This window comes from Notamacropus eugenii, chromosome 1, assembly GCF_028372415.1.
Source record: "Notamacropus eugenii isolate mMacEug1 chromosome 1, mMacEug1.pri_v2, whole genome shotgun sequence".
Classification (NCBI taxonomy): domain Eukaryota; kingdom Metazoa; phylum Chordata; class Mammalia; order Diprotodontia; family Macropodidae; genus Notamacropus; species Notamacropus eugenii.
The window spans coordinates 103186339-103209305 of record NC_092872.1 but is presented as its reverse complement, the minus strand read 5'-3'; the positions used below and the strand labels follow the sequence as shown (position 1 = coordinate 103209305).

The 22967-nt window shown below is 38.1% G+C and overlaps 1 protein-coding gene and 1 pseudogene across 4 annotated transcripts in view; both read right to left on the bottom strand.

Moving 5' to 3' along the window:
- The window catches only part of LOC140529033 (PRELI domain containing protein 3B-like), a 30325-nt pseudogene extending 24556 nt beyond the window's left edge, over positions 1-5769 (bottom strand).
- Positions 1-6117, bottom strand: part of CFAP95 (cilia and flagella associated protein 95) — a 145072-nt gene extending 138955 nt beyond the window's left edge. For 3 of the 4 annotated variants that reach the window (XR_011967485.1, XM_072611315.1, XM_072611322.1), the window contains exon 1: positions 5808-6117. Coding sequence is in view for 3 of the 4 variants with exons in the window: in XM_072611315.1 (XP_072467416.1) it covers positions 5808-5932 (125 nt within the window). In the remaining variant the exon portion in view is untranslated. The remainder of the gene's footprint in view (positions 1-5807) is intronic. The other variant, XM_072611304.1, reaches the window with a different exon arrangement.
- Between the last annotated feature and the right edge of the window lie 16850 nt (positions 6118-22967).

The window sequence follows — 22967 nt, the reverse complement described above, 5'->3', positions numbered from 1 at the left end:
TGTGCTCTGGACTGTCTGAGCTGCTTTTACTTTCATATACTTTTACTAGATATAATGCACCAAAGAGAAAAAAATCTATTTTAAAGTAGCAGCAATTTTATTGCTAAAGGTATCATTAAACCAAAGAAAGAAATTTCTAATGGAGCTTCTTCAAGTATTGTAATCTCATCAGTGAAGGAAGTAGTTTGAGTTATATCTTTCCCACCTGTACCCAAAGGCAACTACATAATCTACCTCAAGGTAATGGTCACCCTGAAAGTTGAGTTGACCTCTACTTCCTCCTCAAAATAATTACATTTCCAACCTCTTATCAAGGGCTAATTTTATGAAGAGTCAATACCCTACAAAGTATGAGTTGAGGGATCTAGGGTTGCGAGGTGGATTATTGAGCAGCACGCTGGGCTGAAATCAGGAAGATTCAACTTCCTGGGTTCAAATCCGGCCTCAGACACTTACTAGCTGAAAGAAACTGGGCAAGTCACTTGATCCATTTGACTCAGTTTCCTCATCTGTAAAATGATGTAGAAAATGAAATGGCAAACCACACCAGTACCTTTGTCAAGAAAACCCCAAAAGAGGGTCATTAAAAGTCAGACACAGATGAAAATGACTGAATAACAACAAATTAATTGCCCCCCAAAAAAATACTATGCCACATAACTCCTGATGCCTGAAATTCCAAATCTTGAGATTAATTTCTTTGTCCTCTACTAAAATATAAATGCCCCAGGAATATGTAACACATTAAACATGTATAGCTATGTAACACATATGTAATACATAACTGCTTGTCATTAACCTCCTTGTAAATCAATTTAAACATGCTTTTATGAGTACAGATTTGGAAAGGGGAAAGAAAGCTCCATCTCGAAAATGAGCATAAAGTGAAGCAGGGGAAAGAGGATAAGAAACAGACAAGATAGAAGTCAAAGCACTTAGGATAAATAAACTATGTCTGAGCTTTGCTTCAGTACAAGGAGCAAAGAAAACAGTGACTTTTTTATTTTTTTTCTTATCTTTAGAATTATTTGTTTTTATAGGGAGAAGAGTAAGAAGGGGAAAGTGGTAAATAGCCTACAAGATAAAAGAGGATGGTAGCTTCATTTTTTGCTTATCTTTAGAATCGTTTGTTTCTATAGGGAGAAGAGTAAGAAGGGGAAAGTGGTAAATAGCCTACAAGATAAAACAGGATGGTAGCATTGGGAAAAGATTTAAGATTCAACAGATTCAGTTCTGATAAACCTCAAATACCTACTACATGCAAAAGGTTTTGCTAAATGCTGGAGATGCAAAGATAAAAAACTAACACAGTCCTTGCCTTCAAGATAATAACAATCTAAATATCTAGATATAAATATAGATATATACCACTTTTATTTATACACACATATGTGGAAACATGTATAAACACATTTATACATATGTAGCATATAAATGTATGTATGTCTGTACATGTATATCCTCACTCAAAACAAAGTCAAGTGCAAGTCATGTCATTATTTCTCTGATGGCCTGGTCTTCTTCGGCAATGAAGGAAGAACACACACACAAACCTTGTATAAATGTGTATGCATACACACACACACACAAATAATGATACAAAGCAAAATAAAAAGAACTGGATTTAGATCAGAGGTCCTGGACTCAAATCCTAGTTCTGTATGACTTTAGCTCACAATTCACTGGCCTTGATGAATTAAACAGGTTGGACCAGATGATCCCTAACGTCCAAGTCACAAATCAAAGATGATCTTTAAAGTCTTGAATGATAAATCCTATCATCCTAAAGGCAGAAGAAAGATCTAATCAAAGTATTTTAAGAAAACTGGAGATGGAGAGAAATCACTTTCACTTGGAGCATCAGGAAAGGCTTTGTGAAGGAGTTAATATCTGAATTGAACCTTAAGGGTCAAGAAAGACTTCACATATTGAAAGACAAACAGAGAGAGTGTCTAGTTCAACAAAGATTTGTTTAATAGAGCCCTATAGGCAAGACACTGTTCAAGATGCTGAAAATACAAACTAAATGCAATAGTTAGAAAATACAAGCTAAAAAAAAAATCCTTCAAAGAATTTACATTCAATTGGGGGATACCACAGGCAAAATAGTACATAAGATACTCTGAGGAAGGAGAAAGCCCTAACAACTAGGGGGATGAACAAAGGTCTCCCAGCAACTAGCCTGGGCATTGTGTTTAAGACAATAGGGCAGTGGGATACAGGAAAGGCACGACACGATCAGGAAATAATTAGTAGTCCAGTTTGACTGAAATACAGAATACAAAAAGGAGAGTTGAAAAGTTCACCGGTGTAGGTCTGTGGTTCCAGTCTAAGGAGTTTATATTTTATTAAGCAAGTAAAAGTAGGGTGGAGGGGGAAAGAATTGAAGGTTTGGGAGCAGGGTGGTGGGGTGAAGCAGTTACATCTGGATGGTAGGTAGATTAACTTTGGTAGCCATGTCATAATAAGTTGAAAGACTACTGGATTTCGAGTCTGAGGTTCTGGGTTCAGACTCTATTTTGTATGGACCTTAGGCAGTCATTTCACTTTGGTCTTCTCGATTTCCTCTTCTGCAAAAAGTGAAAAGATTGGACTAGGATCTCTAAGTTATCTCCCAATTCTAAATCTATGATCTGATTATCCTAAGGAGGCCAACAAGCCTCTGGAAATATGGGCCTGATGACCTTGGGGCAGATCAACACAAGAGTATTCTATGGAAAATGTTTGAGGTTTCTGCCTGGTCTCTCACATGGCACCTATCCATTCAAGATTGTGATCATCTGTCATTCATCTTATTCTCACCTGCTCCATATTAATATCTTGAGGTAGTGAAAAATATATGGTTCAGGGAAACAGTCACCTTGTTCTGAGACTAATCACACAGCCTTGGGTCATTTAAACAGTAGGGGCTTTAGTTCCATCATCTGCAAAATTAGGGTGCTAAATTCAATGATGTTGGAGATCATTTATTTCAAGCAACCTTAAAAGTCCTTATTCCTTTCGCTAGTGACTATTTGCTTATCAGAAGCCCTTCTTCATATTTATCCATTTAAGACACTCTCCCTTGCAAGCATCATAGTTATTTGTACATGTCTTTTTTCCATTGTATTAGATTGTAAACTCTGAAAATAGAGACTACAATCTGGCTCAAATCTATCTTTCCAGTCTCATTCCACTCTGTTCTCCTTCACGTATGCTATATTCCAAGCAAACTAGACTACATATCTAACAGCCTCCTATATCTGTTTACTAATATGTCCATAACTGGAATCTATTTCCTTCTGCATTTTTGTCTGTTGACATCCTTTCTGCTAAAGCTTACCTCAGTCACTAGCTAGGTAGCTCAGTAGCAGAAATTGATCTGGAATCAGAGAGACCCAATTGGTGTGATGGTTTATTTTGCTGGACTGCTTTTTCCACCTCTTTATTTTTTTAAAAAATCATTTTTGTAGGAAATAGTTCACTCAAATCAAGTCAACAAGCATTTATTAAGCATCTAATACGGGTCAGGTACTGGGTGAAGCTCTATGGATACAAGGAAAGGCAAAAAACAGTCCCTCCTCCCAAGGAACTTACAGTAACTGAAACAGGCAAAAAACTATGTACAAAAAGTTGTACAAAATAAAGTGGAGATAATCATAGAGGAAAGCATTAGGGTTAAGGCAGTATGATGTAGCTGGAGACAGGCGGACCTGAGTTCAAATCCAACCTGAGATACCAGCTGTGTGATCTGGACAAGTCAACTTAATCTTTTGTCTGTCTCAGTTTCCTTATCTTTAAATTGGATAGTATCCCAAAAGAGATTTAACAAAAAAAATGAAGAACCTATATGTACAAAAATACTAATAGCAGCTCTTTTCTGAGGGTAAAGAATTAGAAACTGGGGGATGCACATCCATTGGGGAGTAACTGAGTAAGTTGTGGTATGTAATTATGATGGGATACCATTGTAGTATAGGAAATGATGAGCAGGATGGCCTCAGAAAAACCTAGAAAGACTTAGATGGGTTGATGCAAAATGAAATACGTACTGGGTACAAAGTAACAGCAATAGTGTAAGTGAATGACCTAACTATTCTCAATAATACAGCGATCCATGACAACTCTGAAGGACTTGGGAGGAAAAATGCTCTCCATCCCTACAGAAAGCATTGATAGTGTCTGAACACCGATTGAAGCAAATATTGGAGGCTTTTTCTTCATTTTTCTTGAATTTTTTTGTCTATGTTTTCTTTCACAACATGGCTATTATGGATGTGTTATACCTGACTACACATATATAACATATATGGAATTGCTTGCCTTCTCAGTGGGGGGTGAGGAGGTGGGGAGGGAGGAAGGGAGAGAATTTGGAACTCAAAAGTTTTAAAAAGAAATGTTAAAAAAAATTGTTTTTGCATATAACAGGGAGAAAATAAAATATTAAATAAATACCCCCAAAATGGAGACAGTAATAGCACCTACTTGTCAGGGTTCTTGTGAGGATGAAATGAGATATTTGTAGAGCTCTTTGCAGACCTTAAAATACTGAGTAAACACTAGCTATTTGATTCGTTACATTCTCCTGACACCTTCCCTGATCCCTCTGCCTCTCCTCCATCCCCATCTGAAAGGACCACTCCTTTCCTGTATTTTTTGGGTCACTTTGGATCATTCCTTTGACCTCATCTCATTTTGTCTTTTTTCATGCTTTGTTTTATCTCTGAACTCTCACCCCAGGCTGTAAACTTCTTGAGACCAGGAACTATGTCAATAGTGCTGGACGTAGAGTCCAGAAACCCAGATTCAGATCCCAGAAATGTCACTTACTAGATGTATAAGCTTCAGCAAATGACTCATATTTCTCTTCCAGTCAAACAAAGATAATACTGGCACCATTCCCTTCTTGACTCTTGCTATGAGGAATGGATTGGGCATAAAACTGGATCAGTGATTTTACTGATACAAGGGAATTCCCTAAGAGAAAACTGTCTCTTTTAAAGGTCAAGTCAGTTGCCTAGAGAGGGTTGCTATGAGTAATGAATAGGGCATAGGCTTTAGACCTGTGATTTCACTGGCACAGGGAAATTCCTGGGTGAGGAAACCCCTTCTACCAACGCAAGTGTGCATCTTCTTGAAATTCATGGTCTTAGAGAACTGCCCTAAAGTACTGAGAAGTTAAGGAACATACCTTGGGACACAAGGATGTGAAGAAAGGGCTCACAGGAATTTGTCCTATATCCTCAAAGGGCTATAAAATGTGCTATTATTATTGTACTTGGCTCATGTAAGGAGCTTAATATACGCTTGTTGAGTGCAACCACTGAAGGAATATGCATGAAGGTTTCCTTCAACCCTGAAAGTCTCTGAAACCAATTAGGATGAGAACTGGAAGGGACCTAAGAGGCGACCTTGCCCAACTCCACCTCATTTTACAGATGAGACCGAAAAAGAGATTGAGTTGCCCAAAGTCGCAAAGGTAATAAGGAGAACCTGCGAATCGCAACTTAAGTTCTTCGACACCAAATCTAAACTCCTTCCACTGTTCTATCCTACCTGTCCTTTGGAGCTCTCAATAGGAAAGGGGAAAAGAGGGAAAGGAAAAGAGGAAGGTCCGGGGGAGTGGAGGAGGTAAAACTGAATCAAACTGACCCTAGAAGTCCCTTTCAATTCTGAGGTTCTGTGATTCTACAAACGCCCTGCAGAGGGTGCGAGGCGACTACAGGTGGGGCGTCCATCCAGGCTGAGGAAAGGGGGAGCAGCTCCCTCTCGGACTGCCTTTGTCCCCATCTTCCGAGACCAGCGGGTTAGGGCCAAGGGGTCCTTACCAGCGATACACCAAGACCGGCTTCGAGTACTTCTTGTGGTGGGAGCGGAGAGTGAGGGAGCCTGTGCGCTCCAGGATATCTGTGGGTCCCAGCTCCAAGTACCCGCAGCTGCTGGGGGACGCCATGGCTTGTGTCTGGTCGGGAGTGGGGGCCCTGACTAGGGTGTTCTTTCTTTGCCTTCCTCCCCTCTTCTTAGATTGGCTAGGGAACCCCTTGGTCTCCGCGCAGCGTCTTTTCGTCTCCACGGCAACTGGGGGTGGGGTGGGGAAGTGGGCTGTTGTGCGCTCGCCTGCGTGTGAGCCGCGATGCCCAGAACTGCCAGTCCCCAAGGGCCAGCAGCGGCTCGGCCACTGGGGGAAAGGTTAGAGGAGGCGTCGTGCACCTTGGCATCTGCAGTGCCATGCACACCCAAGAGGCTGGCAGAAGGAGATGAGAAAATGTACTTTGAGAATGGCCCGGTCAAGGAAGAAATGGAAAGCATTCCGTGTGTGTAGAACCTGCCTCGGACATACAGTAACTGTGCGGTCATAGGCAAAACCCTTAGTCACCGTTAGACCGTAAGCTCCTTGAGGGCAGCAACCGTCCTTTGCCTCCTTTTGTAATGCCGGTGTTTCGCACTTTGCCAGGCTCATAGTTGACTGTGGATAAATATCCATTAAATTGAACTAAACTTTAGCAATAATAATAGCAAACATTCACATAGCACTTGGACTGTGCTAAGTGCTGTACCACTATTATTTCATTTGATCTTCACAACAACCCTGGGAGGTGGCTACTATTATCCCCATTTTACAGATTTGAAAACCATGGCAAATGACTTGTCCGGGGTCACATAGCTATTAAGTATCTGGGTGGAATTTGAACTGGTTTTCCATACTCCCACCAGGTTTTGGCCTGTATCCTCTGTGCCACCAAGCCACTCTCAAGACTATGGAAGAGATGAGAAAATGCACCTCTCTCTCTTCATTTCAGAGGTGGGGAGCCATGGATGTGGAACATTGCATTGCTTTCAGGCTCATTTGATGGGTCCCTCTTTTTTTTCATTTTTTGCTACAAAAGATGGCTCACTTAAGTCAACTAGTATTTATTAAGTGTTTGATATATAGTAGGCATTGTACTAAGTCTGGGGATATAAAGGTAAATAATAACAGTATCTGTTCTTAGGAAATTCATAATCATTGGAAGAGACAATAAGCAAACAATCATGTACAAACAACACATATGCAGGATAAATTGGATGTAATCTCAGAGGCAGGACACTAAGATTAAGAAGTTTTGGGAACTTCTTGAAGAAGGTGAGATTTTATCTGAGATTTGAAAGAAGCCAGAGAAACCAGGAAGTTGAAATACTACTCAAGGGCAAAGGAGGATATATAAACAAATTCATGGACCATTGATTAAGAACCGCTGCATTGGAAGATTTCTAAGCACCCAGCTCTAAATCCTACAACCTATGTGAACTGATCCAACCATTCTGGAGAGCTATTTGGAACTATGCCCAAAGGGCTATAAAACTTGTACATACCCTTTGACCCAACAATACTACTTCTAGGTCTATATCCCAAAGAAAACATAAAAATGGGAGAAGGACCCACATGTACAAAAATATTTATAGCAGCTCTTTTTGTGGAGTCCAAGAATTGGAAATTGATGGGATGCCCATTAATTGGGGAATGGCTGAACACATTGTGGTATGTGAATATTATGGAATACTATTGTGCTGTAAGAAATGATTAGCTGGCAGACCAGAAAAACCTGGAAAGACTTATATGAACTGATGCTGAGCGAAGTGAACAGAACCAGGAGAACATTGTACACGGTTACAGCCACATTGTTCGGTGGCTAACTTTGATGGACTTAGCTCTTCTCAGCAACGAAAGGTTCTAAGGCAACCCCAAAAGCCCCACAATGGAAAATGCTGTCCATATCCAGAGAAGAACTTTTGAGTCTGAATGCAGAAGGAACCATACTGCTTGCTCTTCTTTTCATCTGTTGCATTGTTTTACTTCTTTCTTGTGGTTCCTCCCCTTAGTTCTCATTCTTCTTTATATCATGACAAATATGGAAATAAGTTTGATATGAATGTATAAATAGAGCCCATATCAGAGGAAAGTGAAGAAAAATTAAAATTCAAAATCTTATGGAAGTGAATGTTGAAAACTAAAATTAATTATATTAAAATAAATCCTACAACCTAAAAAAAAATGAGAGAATTAGTTTTATGAGCTCTAAAACCAAGCATTATGATTGATTGTATGATTGTCCTCTAATATCCTACAAGATATTGTGAGAAATACAAAGGAACCTGAAGACATAATCCTTCCTGAGAAGTAGTTCGTAATTTATTTGATCTCTTTACCAGTGTTCACAGGACACCAAATTTACCATTAGGGAAAATAAATGGATCAAGAGTGAGTACTGCTCCTCCTCTTCTCCCCACCTCTCAGAAATGTCTGTAAGAAGAATGTGGAAATGCCCACCAACTACTGCAGAATGCTGTAGAACAGCTGCTGAACACTCCCTTAGACTACATGCAAACTGTTTGGCCAAAGCACCTGTGTGGCTTCTAGGTGATTTTTAGCATTCTACTATAGTAAGAAAAGCACTGGACTTGGATTCAGAGAGCACGCGTTCAGATTCAGGCTCAGGTATCTGTTAGTTGTGTAACCCTGAGTGTCATACCACTCAGCCTCAGCTTCAGAGAGCTGCTACAAATCAATCTGTAAACCTTGAAGCGTTGTACAAATGTGTTTTATAAATGCCAAGTGTTGTCTCGATTATTATTCTTCAGTACAAAACAGAATTTGTGATTTCACTGATTATGAATGCTCCCTCCAGAAGTGCATATCACAACCTATCCATACTTTCTCATGCATTTCCACAAATCCTACAAAGTGTGGGGGGCCTTCCTGTGGGATTTTTATGTGAATGCCAGCAAGGCACATAGGTCCCCCATTTGTTATGCCATGCTTTTATTACATGACACCTCCACTACCTTTTCTGATCATGAATCTCTTAAATGATATTTTATGCCATTTCTTACATATAAGTAAGTCATCACTGGCAAATGTGCTTCAGGCCATCTCTCTGTTGCCTTATGGGCCACCTTCAATTCTGGATTGTTGGAAGCTGTGGTATTCCAGTATTCAAAGCCAAATAACATCCCTAGAATAATACTGGTGCTAAAAAGATGAATTTTTGTTTAAGGGAGAAGTTTGGGGTTATTAAAAGTACTGCATAACTTCCCAGATGTAATTCAGCCTACTGTCCCTCTCCCCCCATTCAGTTCGTTATTATTATTATAAATTTTAAAACATTATCCAATTAGCTAGCTATTGGATATGAACCAGTAAGCTATAAAGGCCTAAACGCCTGAATGGAATTTCTGACTTTGTGTTCAAACACTAGGCAATGCGTTGCAAACTGGTTCACATCTCCCCAGTTCTGTGAAAAGTAGGTTCTCTTTCATTAAACTGCTCAAATGGAAGGTGAGAATCATCTGTGAGCTTGTTGAACTAGAACCAGGAGTCCCAGTTGTGATGTTCCATGATAAAATAAACCCCATAATTCTTAAGAATTCCATCTTTAATAATGGAATTCTTATTGGCTTAATAAACCATAATTGATCAATAACTAGTACTAGATCTACAGCCATGCACTTTTGTACAAGTTGACTAAGCTGCTCATGAGACTGCTTTTGAGTAGCCAACAGATTCTGAATAAGCAACAGGTTATACTTCATTCATATCCGTTAAATTGATGTCATTGACACAGTAGGAATTTCTGACTGTCTGTTGAACAAACATTGTCCCATAAGCTGTGTGGACCGTAGTCCAAGCAAGCTACTCGAAAGATGGGGCTCAGAGACTTAAATCAGTAGCGTGCTGAAGCCACTTCAATACCTGGGAGAGCCAACTGTCAAATTTTCATTGTAATTTTATTTACACCTTGTAACCAGTGCTACAAATTGGGGCTTGATTTATTTGGCTAATTGTATAGACTTGAGAAAGTGATGGAGAAAATGTTAATAATGAAGATTTAACTTAAAAGTGTGTCATGTGTATATTGTGTTTTCTACACACACACATCCATGGTTGTTAAACATTTACCTATACACTGCTGCATTTAATTCTACCTGCTATTGTGAAGGGTAACCATATGCTCCGTATATTTCACCTTTCTGCAATCTCATTATGTCCATACAGTAAATAAATAAGGAAGGAATGCCAAAGGGACCATATATGGCATGACCTTGACAGACATCAGTGGAGAAAATATGTTCTCGCTCCTTTTATTTCTCAGAAGCCTTCTTCCCACTTCCTTACTTAAAAATAAATAAATAAATCACGAAGTTATTTGGTGTTCTCTTTCCTCATTTGATTCATCTTGAAAATTAAGGTTGGCTGAAGGTGGAAGCGTTGGGTTCTCTTAATTTGCTATATACTACATACTCCATTTTAAGAAAAGCCATCATATTTTTTAATCCTAATATAAAATGATAAGTAGATACTTTTTCACTTTAAGAAGAGTCTTTACCAGCTACAATTCCAGTGACCGCATGATGAAGCATGGTAGGCATCTCCCTCCTGACAAAGAATTGATGGACCCTAGGTACAGATTGAAATGTATATTTTTTTGGACAGTCAATGAGGGAATTTTTTTTCTTGACTACATGTGCTTTTTTTTTTTTTGTAAAAATTCTCCCCCTCCCCACCTGAACTCCTGTAATCAGAAAGATGCAAAAAAGAGAGAAAAAAATGAGTTTTGTTAATTGAAAAAAATAAGTTTAACAAAAGGAGTCCAATTTTCACAGAAGATTCACCATAGAATTCTTTTAAGTAATGGAATGCTCTAATGCACTTAAAATGATTCAATTTTCAAAAATTGAATTACACACAACTATTTAAGAGCCCATCTACCCTATAAAGGGATGTATGCTAGTATTTACATTTAGCGATAATGCTTCCTTGATAGTCACATGCAGGACATATTATTTGAAAGCATTAACATGGTACACTGCTATCCATAACAGAAAATTACAGAGCTGCTCGCAATTCTTTTTTCTTGTAGTAATGAATAGGGAGACATAAGGTATCATTAAAAGAATAAAGTTGTATTTAGCAAGAGTATACATATTTTGTCATATAAAATATTGGCAGTACTCAATAATGGTCAATTCCTATCACACACACATGTCCACATGTGATTTTTTTTTCCTATATTTAAAATGATGCAAAAATAATACATAATCTGCTTAGTCCTTTCCCAGATACCAAGGAGGATATGGCATACACTATCCACAATATACAAACTAGGGAAAACAACAAAATACACTTGAATTCCTCTTAAACTAAACTGAAGTTATTATGCTGTCAATGTCCTTTTTTGTTACCCACTTTCCTTTTAATTTCAGTTATGTTCTCAGTGTCTCCCAAATGCCTTGGTAATAGCTTTGAGCCCAGATAGAGGACATTAAATCTCTAAAACCCTGGAGCTTTGATGGAGAAGATGAAGCATAACTGTGCTTTACATTCTTCTTTTGCCAAGCATCGTTTACTTCGTTAGTGATTTTTTTATCTGGTTCCAGTATCCTATCTTTATTCTTTCCTTTAAAAAAGTTTTTTAGACTGGACCTGTGACATCTTTGGCAATGAGAACTCCTGGAGAGTAAATTCCTCTCCCCATGCAAATTGGTACCACCTCTGCAATTTCAGTGTGTTAGAGACGTGCCCAGGTCAATAGGGGCAGCCAGGTAGCACAATGGATGGAGCACAGGGCCTCAAGTCAGGAAGACTCGTGTTTGTGAGTTCCAATCCAGCCTCAGACACCTACTAGTTGGTTGACCCTGGGCAAATCACTTAACCCTGCTTGCCTCAGTTTCCTCATCTGCAAAATGAACTGGAGAAGGAGATGGCAAACCTCTTCAGTATCTTTGCCAGGAAAACCCCCAAAAGGGTCCATGAATAGTTAGACATCATAGAAATGGCTGAACAGCAACTGAGTCAAGAAGAAGTTATGTGATTTCCCTAGTATTACACAGATACGAGAGGCAAAACTTGAACCCAGGTCTTCCTGACTCCCAGAACAACCTTCCAGTACATGCTGCCTCTCAGTGTTATCTCTGAACTCATTAATAGAAAAATCAAGGTAACAACAAACAGTTCATTTTTCTGGGTTATCCTAAAAAAACCAAACAAACAAAAAAAATAAAACCCAGTCATTGTACTTCAGGTTCTATATTTCATTATACTTTTGTGAAGATTAAGCTTATTTTCCAAATGAAATTTCACTGTTTCAGAACTATATTGTCAGAGCATTTGTTTATACATTATTAGATATAGAGATGTTTTGCATTCATACAGAGTCTTTCCATGAGAGCAGTAATACGCTTTTTTAACATGTATTTATCTTGAATGAAGACAAACGTCAGAACTGGAGAGGCCTTCAAGGCCTTCCAACCAGCACCACAGCCAAGCAGGCTGTCGGTATTGCAGTAAATGGAACACCTTGGCCTGGGGTCAGGCTGGAGTTCAAATGCTTACCACTTACTAGCTGGGCAAGCCACTTAACCCTGTTTGCCTCAGTTCTTGATCTATCAAATGAGTTGCAGAACGACATGGCAAACCTTTGCCAAGAAAACCCCAAATGGGGCAAAAAGATTGGGACAATAAATTAAAGACCTCTCTCTGGGGATGATCTGTTGAAAAGCCCATTCCACTTTTGTACATCTCCAGTTGTTGGGAATGTTTTCCAGAATCAAATCAAAGCTTGTTCCTCTGTAACTTAAACCTTTCCCTCCAAGTTCTTTAATCAGTGGCCAAGCAAAATAATTTTAATCCTCCTTCCACATGAAAGGTCTTTCAGATCTCTCCAGGTTAACCCCAGTTCCTTCAGGCAGGCCTTATAGGGTGTGATTTTGTGCCCCCTCAACATTCTGGTCACCCTCCTCTGGAGGTGCATACAGCTTGTCCATGTTCTCACTAAAATGTGGGACTCTTGCTGTGGTCTCTTTTTTTATTAGTTTGCAACGTTCACTTTTATAAGATTTTGCTTTCCAAATTTTTCTTTCTCCCTCTCTCCTGCCCCTTCTCAAGATGGCACGCAATCTAATATAGGTTACACATGTACAATAATATTAATCATATTTCTACATTAGTCATATTGTAAAAAAGGAATAAGAACGAACAGGAAAAACCACAAGAAAAAAAAACAAAAAAAGTGAAAATAATATTCTAGCCATGGTCTTACCAAGGAATGTCTCATACAGTATAATTTCCCACTTCTTAGATATTAATAACTTGTATTTTTAAAGTGCTTTAAGGCAAATAAACAAGTTCACTGACCCAAGGTTAAGAGCCTCTGCTAAGGTTGTCAAGGCATTTTTAAGAAACACTTAGCTGGCACAGTGGGTAGAATATTTCATGTAGAATAAAGATCTGAGTTCAAATCTAGCCTCAAACACTTCCCAGCTGTGTAATTGCAGGTAAGTCACTTAACCTCTGTCTACCTCAGTTTTCTCAACTATACAAAAGTGGATAACAATATTATCTACGTCCCAGAGTTGTTGGGAGGATCATTTGTAAAGTACTTAGCATAAGGCCTGGTATTCTGTTGGTGCTTAATAAATGCTGGCTTCCTTTTCTACTTCATGTTTTTATTAATGTAACCTATGAGAGCATTAGCGTTCTTGGCTGTCACATCACACTTTGGATTCATACTGAATTTCTTATCCACTAAAACTCTCAGATCTATTTCGTACGAATTATTTGTTGTCTCGTCCAACCCAACAGCTGCACAGTCAATTTGCTTAACCCAAGTTGAGCCATTGTACATTTATACCTATAACATTGCACACTATTAGATTCAGCCCTTCTTTCTGGTGTGTCCCAATCTTTTGGGAGGCTGACTGTCATCCAGGGATCCCTCCCAGCTTTGTACCATCTGCAAATTTAATGGGAATGCCACTTCTATTTTCATTCAAGTCATTGATTAAAATATTGAATGTAATAAGCCTTACAATATTTCATACATCTGTCTTCAGAATTCATCAGACTTTAAAATAATGTCTTGTGTTTATATAGCAGTTTTATGGGCTTGACATTTTTCACGATGACAATTTTCCAGAGGAGAATGAGGCACTGACTAAGGTGATTCCCTCAAAGTTACAAAAAAAGTCAGGACCCTCATATAGTAACTAAAGTCTTCCAATTACAACAGATTAACATTTCCCTGTAGAGATTTGTCCATCAGCACATGTTGGCTAGAGAGTACAAATGGACAATGAGCTGAGCCCAGAACTGAATAGAAGGAAGAGGGCCTGGCTAGATTTCCTTTGGGAAATTATGCAGTACAAACTCCTTCCTGAAAAAGGTCACTCTGCATAACAAATGTTCACCTTTTGATGCTACCTGGTTGTAAATTATGAAATACACTAGCCTAATCTCAGAAGGATCAAATTGCAGGTCACACAAAGGAAAATGGTGGGAGTTGTATGGGAGTAGGTTATAAACATATTACTAACAAACAATCAAACACAAAAAGTGGCTTAAAAGGTATCACCAAAGTGATGTGTGACCAGAAAAGTGGGTGAGCTAGTCCCATAATGGAAACCAGGAATAACAGATCCATTATCCAGCTGGGTAGAGTACTTCACGTAGAGGCTACCTGATTATCCAAGACCTTGAGGGAGGCTTTCTGGGGAGGATATGGCTAGTCACACAAGATGACCAGGCATCCATGAGATGTAAGTACTGGATGTCATTGCCACATGGATGAGATCACAAATCCACTGAAGCTTGAATCCATGGAATCTGGTGATTCTATGTGGTTATGAATCATGGAAAATGGCATCATAACAAATATTTGGATGTTAACTTATCAACATACACAGAAAATGTATAAAAAGGTATCTATGAACATTTTAAAAGAAACAAAATAATAATTATTAAATCCTGCCAAAATAAATTGGTAGAATGAACATTTATTGAGTGACTACTGTGTGCCAGGTACTTTACAAATATCTCAGTTGATTCTCACAACAACCCTGGAAGGCTGATACTACTATTATCCCCATTTTATAGATATGGAAACTGAAGTAGAGATTCAGTGTCTTGCGCACCCTCACACAGCTAGCATCTGACACAGACTTGAACTCCAGTCTCACTGGCACCAGGACCAGCATTCTATCCACTGGGTCACTTAGCTACCTCAATGAATTTATCAAACCAATATAGTAAAGATGTCAATACTACTCAAGCTAATTTATAGATTTAACATAATGCCATGCAAAATGCCAAAGGCTAGCTTCAAAAAAAATAAAGTATTGACAAATTCTTATAGAAGAAAAATATCATTATGGGGAAAGGAGAAAGGAGAATTTGCATTTATAATATTGCTTTATATTATAGAGTGGGAATTGTCAAAAGTGTTTGGTAGTAAATAAAGAATAGGAAAAAAATCAATGGAACAGACTAGATGATTCAGAATTGGTAAATAATAGAATATGGTTCAGTAAATCCAAGATAATAAAACATTTGGAAAGGAATCATTATTCAACAAAAATTATTTAGAAAATTAGATTGCAAAAAAAGGTTTGGATCCATATTTTACATCATACACTATAACAAATTCTGATTTAATTATTAATCTAAACATAAAATATAATAGAAATTTAAGAAAATGGAGTTTTATACAATAATAGCTAACATTTATGTAGCAAAACGCTTTATAAATATTATCTCATTTTATCCTGACAACAACCCTAGGGGATAGGTGCCATTATCGTCTTCATACTAAAGATGAGGAAACTGAAGTAGACAAAAATTATGTCACTTGCCCAAGATCACACACCTCTATTAAATATCTGTGGACGAATTTAAATTCAGGTGCCACTGACTTCAGGTTTAACATTTTATTTACTCTGCCACCTTGCTGCTTCTGATATATATCCTACAACTATGAAGAGAAGGAAAATGCTTATCAAATTATAAATAACCAGAGAAGCAAAAGTAGATGAACCTTATGCTTTTTAAAAAGTTTTTAAACAACAATGAAATGTATCCAGAATAAAAAAAAATCAGGGGGAAAATCTTTGCCATTAACATTTCTAATAAAAATCTGCCAATCCAAACCTCTGCCAAATGAAACTGGCACAGATACATAAGAAAAAAAAATCCATTCCCTAAAAGTGATCAACTGCTATGTTTAAGCAGTTGTGTGTTGTTGTTTTTTTTTAAATAACCAGCAGAAAACTCAATTCATTGCTGCCAGGGTTTTGTAGAAATGGGTATATTCACATTCATTGTTGGCAGAATTGCAAACTTGTAGAATCTTTTTGGAATACAATCTGCTAGTCCAGATTAAAGTTTGAAAAGTAATTAAGCCTAATCATTCCATTGTTGGTAATATTCCCTATGAGTGTTATTTAAAAAGAAAAAAACTATTTAAAGATTCATATATCAATATTATTTGTAATTTTTTTAAAATACTGGAAACAACTTAAATTTCCAAAAGTTGGGGAATGGTTAAATTGTCATACATTTTTGTAAGGAAATACTACGATGCAGTTGAGTTAGATAAAAATAAGGAATATAAATAAAAAAGTAAAACAGGAAGAATTAGACCCCATCATTGCTAAGTGAGATCATGGAAGGAAAGAGGGAAACAAGCATTTATTAAGCATTCGAACTCAGGTCTCCCTGAGCAGCGCTCTATGGAGCTTCATTGCAGGATAGGTTTGAGGAGCACATACTTTAGCCATAGGAGTATAAACATTTTTAAATTAATGCTAAGGAAACACAGCCAAATATTTTATTATAGTTATTTCCTTTTGGGAGCTAACAAAGTGCTGTGCGTGTTTAAATCAATGTATAAAATTCAATACCCTATACACCAATCAATCTCTCTTCTCTGTCCAAACATAACCCAAAAGAGATTAATATTTTATTTTAGGATCACCTCTGCTTTTCTCCAATCCAAACCTCTTCCCAGTAGACACAATTGAGCAGTAACACACCTGGTGCTCTCTAGAACATCCCAGGAGACAGACTTGGCAGAGGACCTGTGCTTCCCTGTGGGTGTGTGTAATATAATTGCTGACTATGGCAGCTGGACTAACAGAGCCCTGCATCAATAGTCAAACATGCTACCATGAGCTCACAAGCAATTTTTGTCCAACTCACATAGCCATGAATGCTCTGATACCAGAAAGGACTTGTGGAAGATGGTTTGACAGGTATGATAGTCAAAAAATGGTGCGAGTAGAAAAAAGCTTTAGTGGAATATTACACAGTCTTTCTTCCTAACCTTTTAACTATTGACATAGGTTTCCACCCAAATTATGTTTATCATATCATATAGCTATGTTTGGGATCTAAGCATCCAAGGAATCAGGGGAACAGAGTGAATATGGTTATGTCACCACTAGATGTTGCTGTAGAGCAAAGTTAGCTTCACTCTGTCCTTTCCCTTATGGCTGGGTCACCCTGTTACCCCTCTTACACCATAACCCCTAAAGGGACATCTTCGATTCCTATACCTTCTCTTCCACTGGGGGCTACCATTTGGTCTGAGAACCCCTGAAGTTTGAGCAACCACCCTGACTGAACAATGAGCTAAATATCCAGCCACATAGTCCAAGTGGATTTCTTTGTTTCATCTCTTATGGATCTTAGAAATACAAGTTATTAATTGAAATAACATAGCAGAATAAAAGTCCAATCACTAAAACAGGGTTTGGTCCCCGACCTGTTACTGCTGTTTTTCATTCTTTATATCCCCCCTAGTTACCATCTTCCTCCACTTCCTCCCCTTCCTAGACATGCAATAATTATAAGTAACCATTGACTAAAATGTTTACTTGCACAAGACTCTCCTCATTGGTGGAGATTAGTTATTCAATGCTCCCTGCCTATGCGAAGAGTTAAGTTGATGAGAGTTAGAGAAAAGAGCCATTCTGGTCCCCTCAGGCAGGCCAGTAGTAACGAGTAACCCAATCTCCACCAATGAGGAAAGTCTTATGTAAATGACCCTGATACAAACATGCAGCATCTCTTCATGTCTCTCAGCCTCAGTATTCTCATCCTGCAAAATGAAGATAATAACAGCACCAACCCTACAGAACTGTTGTGAGGATCAAATAAATTACTCTCGGCTAAGCACTTTGCAAAACCTAAAGCCTATGTAAATACTAGTTATTATCAGCTGTCCCTCCTAACTTTGTGTCAGCTGCAAGTCTGAGAAGGTTCTGTTGTTTTGACTCCAATTCAGGGTCCTTTCAGTCTGAAAGACTTTGAGTTAAGACTCTGTAATGGTCCCTTGTTAAAGTTCAATTGGACCTGATATAAGTAATACTTTAAGTTTTGTGCAGATAAATTGATTCCTAACTGAGAGAAAGGATAGTAAGTTAATTAATTTGCTCATTCATCAGGTATTCATTTAGCACCTTCTATGCTTGGCACGGGGAAGGGGTGCAAAGATAAATAAGGCAAGACCCCTCTCTCCAATAGATGTCTAGTGTCCCCAGAAGAGATGAAAGGAAGGGCTGGGATGGACTCCAACAGATTAGTGAACAATTTTGCCTATATCCAGCTATGAATACATGCATCTGCAAAAATCTGCCTAATTCTGTTTGTATCTTCAAATTAGAACAAGGAAGGGGAAATTAACTTGGCTAGGACTAATCTTTGACAGGCAGCCTCTAAGCCTTCACAAGAACTTGCCATCAAGCTCTAACTAAAGTACTAGGTCTAGAGCTGCATGGCACTTGTTAACTGATCTTCTAGTACTTGAGTACAAGTCATGTCATCATCTTGATGTCATGGTCCTCTCTGAGAACGAAGGACAACACAACAACAGCCCACGAGGGAGAGCTCTGAGGCAGGCATAGCTGTTGGAAAAGAGCCTACATTTTGTCTGGGGGCTTAGATTTTAACCTTAAGCCAAAGCCAAAGGAACAGTGGATAGAGAGCCTGGCCCGGAGTCAGGAAGATTCATCTTCCTGAGTTCAAATCTTGCCTCAGACACTTGCTAGCTACGTGACCCTGGGCAAGTCATTTAACCCTGATTAATTCAGTTTCCTTCTCTGTAAAATGAGCTGGAGAAGAAAATGGCAAATAACTCCAGGATTTTTGCCAATAAAATTCCAAATGGGATCATGCAAAACAACTGAACAACAACAAAGCCAATTGCTGTCCAACTGCTATTTAAATTAGATTGATTATTTTATCAATGTTCATTATTCAATCAATAAGCATGAAGTACTCACTATGTGCTAAGTACTGTGGTAGTAGTGGGACTGCAAGGACAAAAAGGAAACAGTTCATCCTCTCAAAAAGTCGTATTGGGGAATTCTGAAGTCAGCCCACAAGAATTTATCATGTGATTACTATGGGTCTTGAACTGTGCTAAATGAAGTGGATATAAAAAAGGTTACAACAATCACTTCCCTCTTCAACGTACTAATGGGGAGATAACATGTAAAGAAGTAGATCCATACAAGATAGAAGGTAATTTCAGAGGTTCTGGTGACCAGAGGGCAGTGGAACACAAAGAGGTACAACAGAACAAATGTGAGCCGCCTCCTCCTCAAATCGAAGCTTCTTGAGGTCAAGAATTCTGCTGTTTTCTCATCATGGTATCTCCAGCACCTAGAATCCATGGACATGGCAGGCACAAAATAAATGTCTTGAGTTACACAGAAAGCATTCCATCCATTTGAATCTTATTTATAAGCCATCAGATGTTACTATGCAGATGCTCTGTCCAAGATTTATTCTCAATAAATTGGCACTCAACGCACCATGAGAAGTTGTTGGAGGGGATCTGCGGCACAAGAGCGGTTTCTCAAATGTAAATACCAACGTCTGCTTTCCTCGCTGCTTCCTCCATCTCTTTTTCATGTAATAGTTCCATGTCATCATCTTCCATCATGCTGCCAACTCCGCCAGTTCTTGAAATATCATTTATGAAGGTGCAATTCCTTTTTGGTTGAGATATAAAGAAGGAATTGCTGAAATAAACATTTGTCATTTTATGGGTCTGGTGTGAATAATTGGTCATTTAGAACATTTTGGGACAATGTTTTCTCAATTTATTATTGATTATTTGCTATTTGTAAGAATTTTACATGAAAGGCAGCAATGAAAAAGCTTTTTATCTTTATAGTAAAAGATGGTCTCTCTTTGTATGAACATTCATGTGTCTAGCTAATGCACAGCATGCTCTAAGTGTAATGAATGAGTGGTAGCAATGCATTATACATTGAGCTATACCTACATAAAGATGGAATTTATATGTATTTTCTCATGTTAACTACTAAAATGGTTTCTAACAATTTTTCCTGTAAGAATTATTTCTTATACTTGTTACTAGTCAAATGTCACATGAGAGTTCATGCAGGGGTAAGTTAGCTGAGCTCAGTATTATAAGCTTGATAAAGAGAAAAGAACATTGGTCTTGTAATCAGAAGACCAGAGTGGGAATCCTGGTTCTGTTGCTTATTAGCTATGTGACTAAGCAAGCAACATAATCTCTGAGACTAAGTTTGCTCATCTTCATTGGATCGTAGACGTAGGGCTGGAAGCAACATCAGAGGACTTTTAGTCCAATCCTTTCTTTCATCTTGCAGATGAAGAAATTTGCTCTTCCTCCCCCATGACACTCCATCTCCCATTTCTCTGCTGACCTCCATGCCTGGAATTCTCTCCTTCCTCGTGTCTACCTCTAAGTTTCCCTGGCTTCCTTCAAGACTCAGTTCAAACCCCACATTATGCAAGAGACTTTCTTGGTCCCACCAGCTTCTACTTCTACTTCCCCTCTAAGAGTACCATTAACTCTGGATATATCTCATATGTACTTAGTCATCTAAGTATTGGCTTCTTCAGAGTAGAAACTGTCTTTTGCCTTTCTCAGTATCTCCAGCACAAAGTCTGGCACATAGTTAGCCTTTAACAAATGCTTGCTGACTGACTGACTGAGCAACCCATGTTAGTGTCAGAGGCAGAATGTGGGACCCAGATACTACTGTACTGCACTGCTGCCTGACTTATGCTATTCACTTCAAAGGGCTTTTGTGAGGCTCATGTGGAAAGCACTTAGCAAAACTTAAAGTGCTATGGAAATATCAATACTTCAGTGATCTGAGATTTTAGTGTGTGAACTGGGAAAGATCATTAGCTACTATGATTTAGTAGATAAAGTCTTAATTTTGAGGTATTGCATGGTTCACCAGCCTGGAGTCAAAAAGTTCAAGTTCAAATCAGGTCTCAGACACTACCTGTAATGACTGTAATGCAAGTCATTTAACTTCTGTTTGACTTAGTTTTCTCATCTGTAAAATGGGGATTAAAAATAGCACCTACCTCCCAGGGTTGTTGTGATGATAAAATAAGATAATATTTGTAAAGTGTTTTGCAAAATTTAAAGTGCTGTGTAAATGCTAGATATTGTTATTATATTGAAGCATGGAAATAGGACTATAATTTCCTGTGTGCTTTTTTTGCCATCCAGAAGACTTAGGTTTATATCTCTGTTCCTGCACCTTATTTATACTGTGTGGATTAAAATCAGTTAAGAATGTAAAAGAGTTTGATGGTGGAAGGAAGAGGATAGGGAGGAAACTCATAAAATTTTAGAGCTAGAAAATATTCCAAGCCCTTCATTTTATACTACCTACCTCACAGTGTTATTGGGAGGAAATCATTTTATAGACCATAAAGCACTCTGTGAATGAAAGCAATTACTATTTCATAGTTGAAGAAACTGAAACCCAAAATGGGTGAGTGACCTGCCCATGGTCATGCAGGTAGTAAACATGTAATTCAGAAACTGAACCCACATCTTTTGACTCCATGTTATTGTGAAGTTATACACAAATGGAGAAGGGTACCTAGGTGGCACAGTGGAGAGAGTTCTAGGACTGGAGTCAGGAAGACATCTTCCTGAGTTTAAATCGGGGCAAGTCACTTCACACTGTTTGCCTCAGTTTCCTTATCTATAAAATGAGTTGGAGAAGGAAATGGCAAACCACTCTAGTATGTTTTCCAAGAAAACTCCAAATGGGGTCACAAAGAGTTGGACATGATTGAAACGACTAAGCAAATACAGAAATAGAAGATGTTTATAATTTTGAGAGGCAGAATAATGTAATAGAAAGAACACGAGATCAGGAGTTGAGAAACCTGGGTTCAAATCATGACACTAACTAGTTTTTTAACAATAAGCATGTCAATTCACCTCTTGCTCATTTTTCTTATTTGTATATTGAGGACAATAATCCTACTACACTGAGGTAGATTAGTAGGTCTCAATAAAGTTCTTTTGAGGAAAGTACTTCAAAAATAGTAATGAGTATGATTATTAAATAATTTTATGTATAATTCAATAATAATATGATAGTAGTATTTATACAGCATTTTAGCATTTGTAGAGCACTCTCCTCACCACAACCCGGTGAGGTAGAGAGTACAAATACTATCCCCAAAATTTCAAAGACCTGTCAAATATATTATAAATAATTCTAACCTACTTCATCATGAGTCTAAATGCCCTGGTTAAAAAATTAAAATTGATAGATGACAGATAGATAGATAGATAGACAGATTGATTGATTGATAGACTCTAAATTTCATACATCTGGTGATTTTGCATAATTTTCACTAGGTAGCATCAGCTCAGGAAAACATCCATAGTGCCATACATAAGATCCTTGCTTTGGCATCAGGCATCAAAGACATAGGACCACAGAGGAGGAACTGAAAAAGACCTTAGAAATCATCAAGTCTAATCCTCTCATTTTAAAGATGAGGAAAAAGAGAGTGGGAGAAATTAAGTGACTTGCCCAGGTCATCCAGCTAATGAGTATCGGAGGCAGGAATCAAACCCAGGTCTTCCTAATTCCAAATATAGCACTCTATCCAAGGTGCCATCCTGGCTTCTCAAAAGTCATCAGTTATACATACAATTGGGAAAGTTAGTAGACTGATTAGAACAGAAGATGGAAGGATATGAGATTGACAGTCCTACTGTATTTTTTTATTTAAAGAAAACCTCAGTTTTAATAAACTATAAACAATGTACAGGATGTAAAGTTTCCTGCAATAAACAGTTCAAGTTATAATTGTATTATAAAACTAATTTATTATACTATTAACCTTATGCATT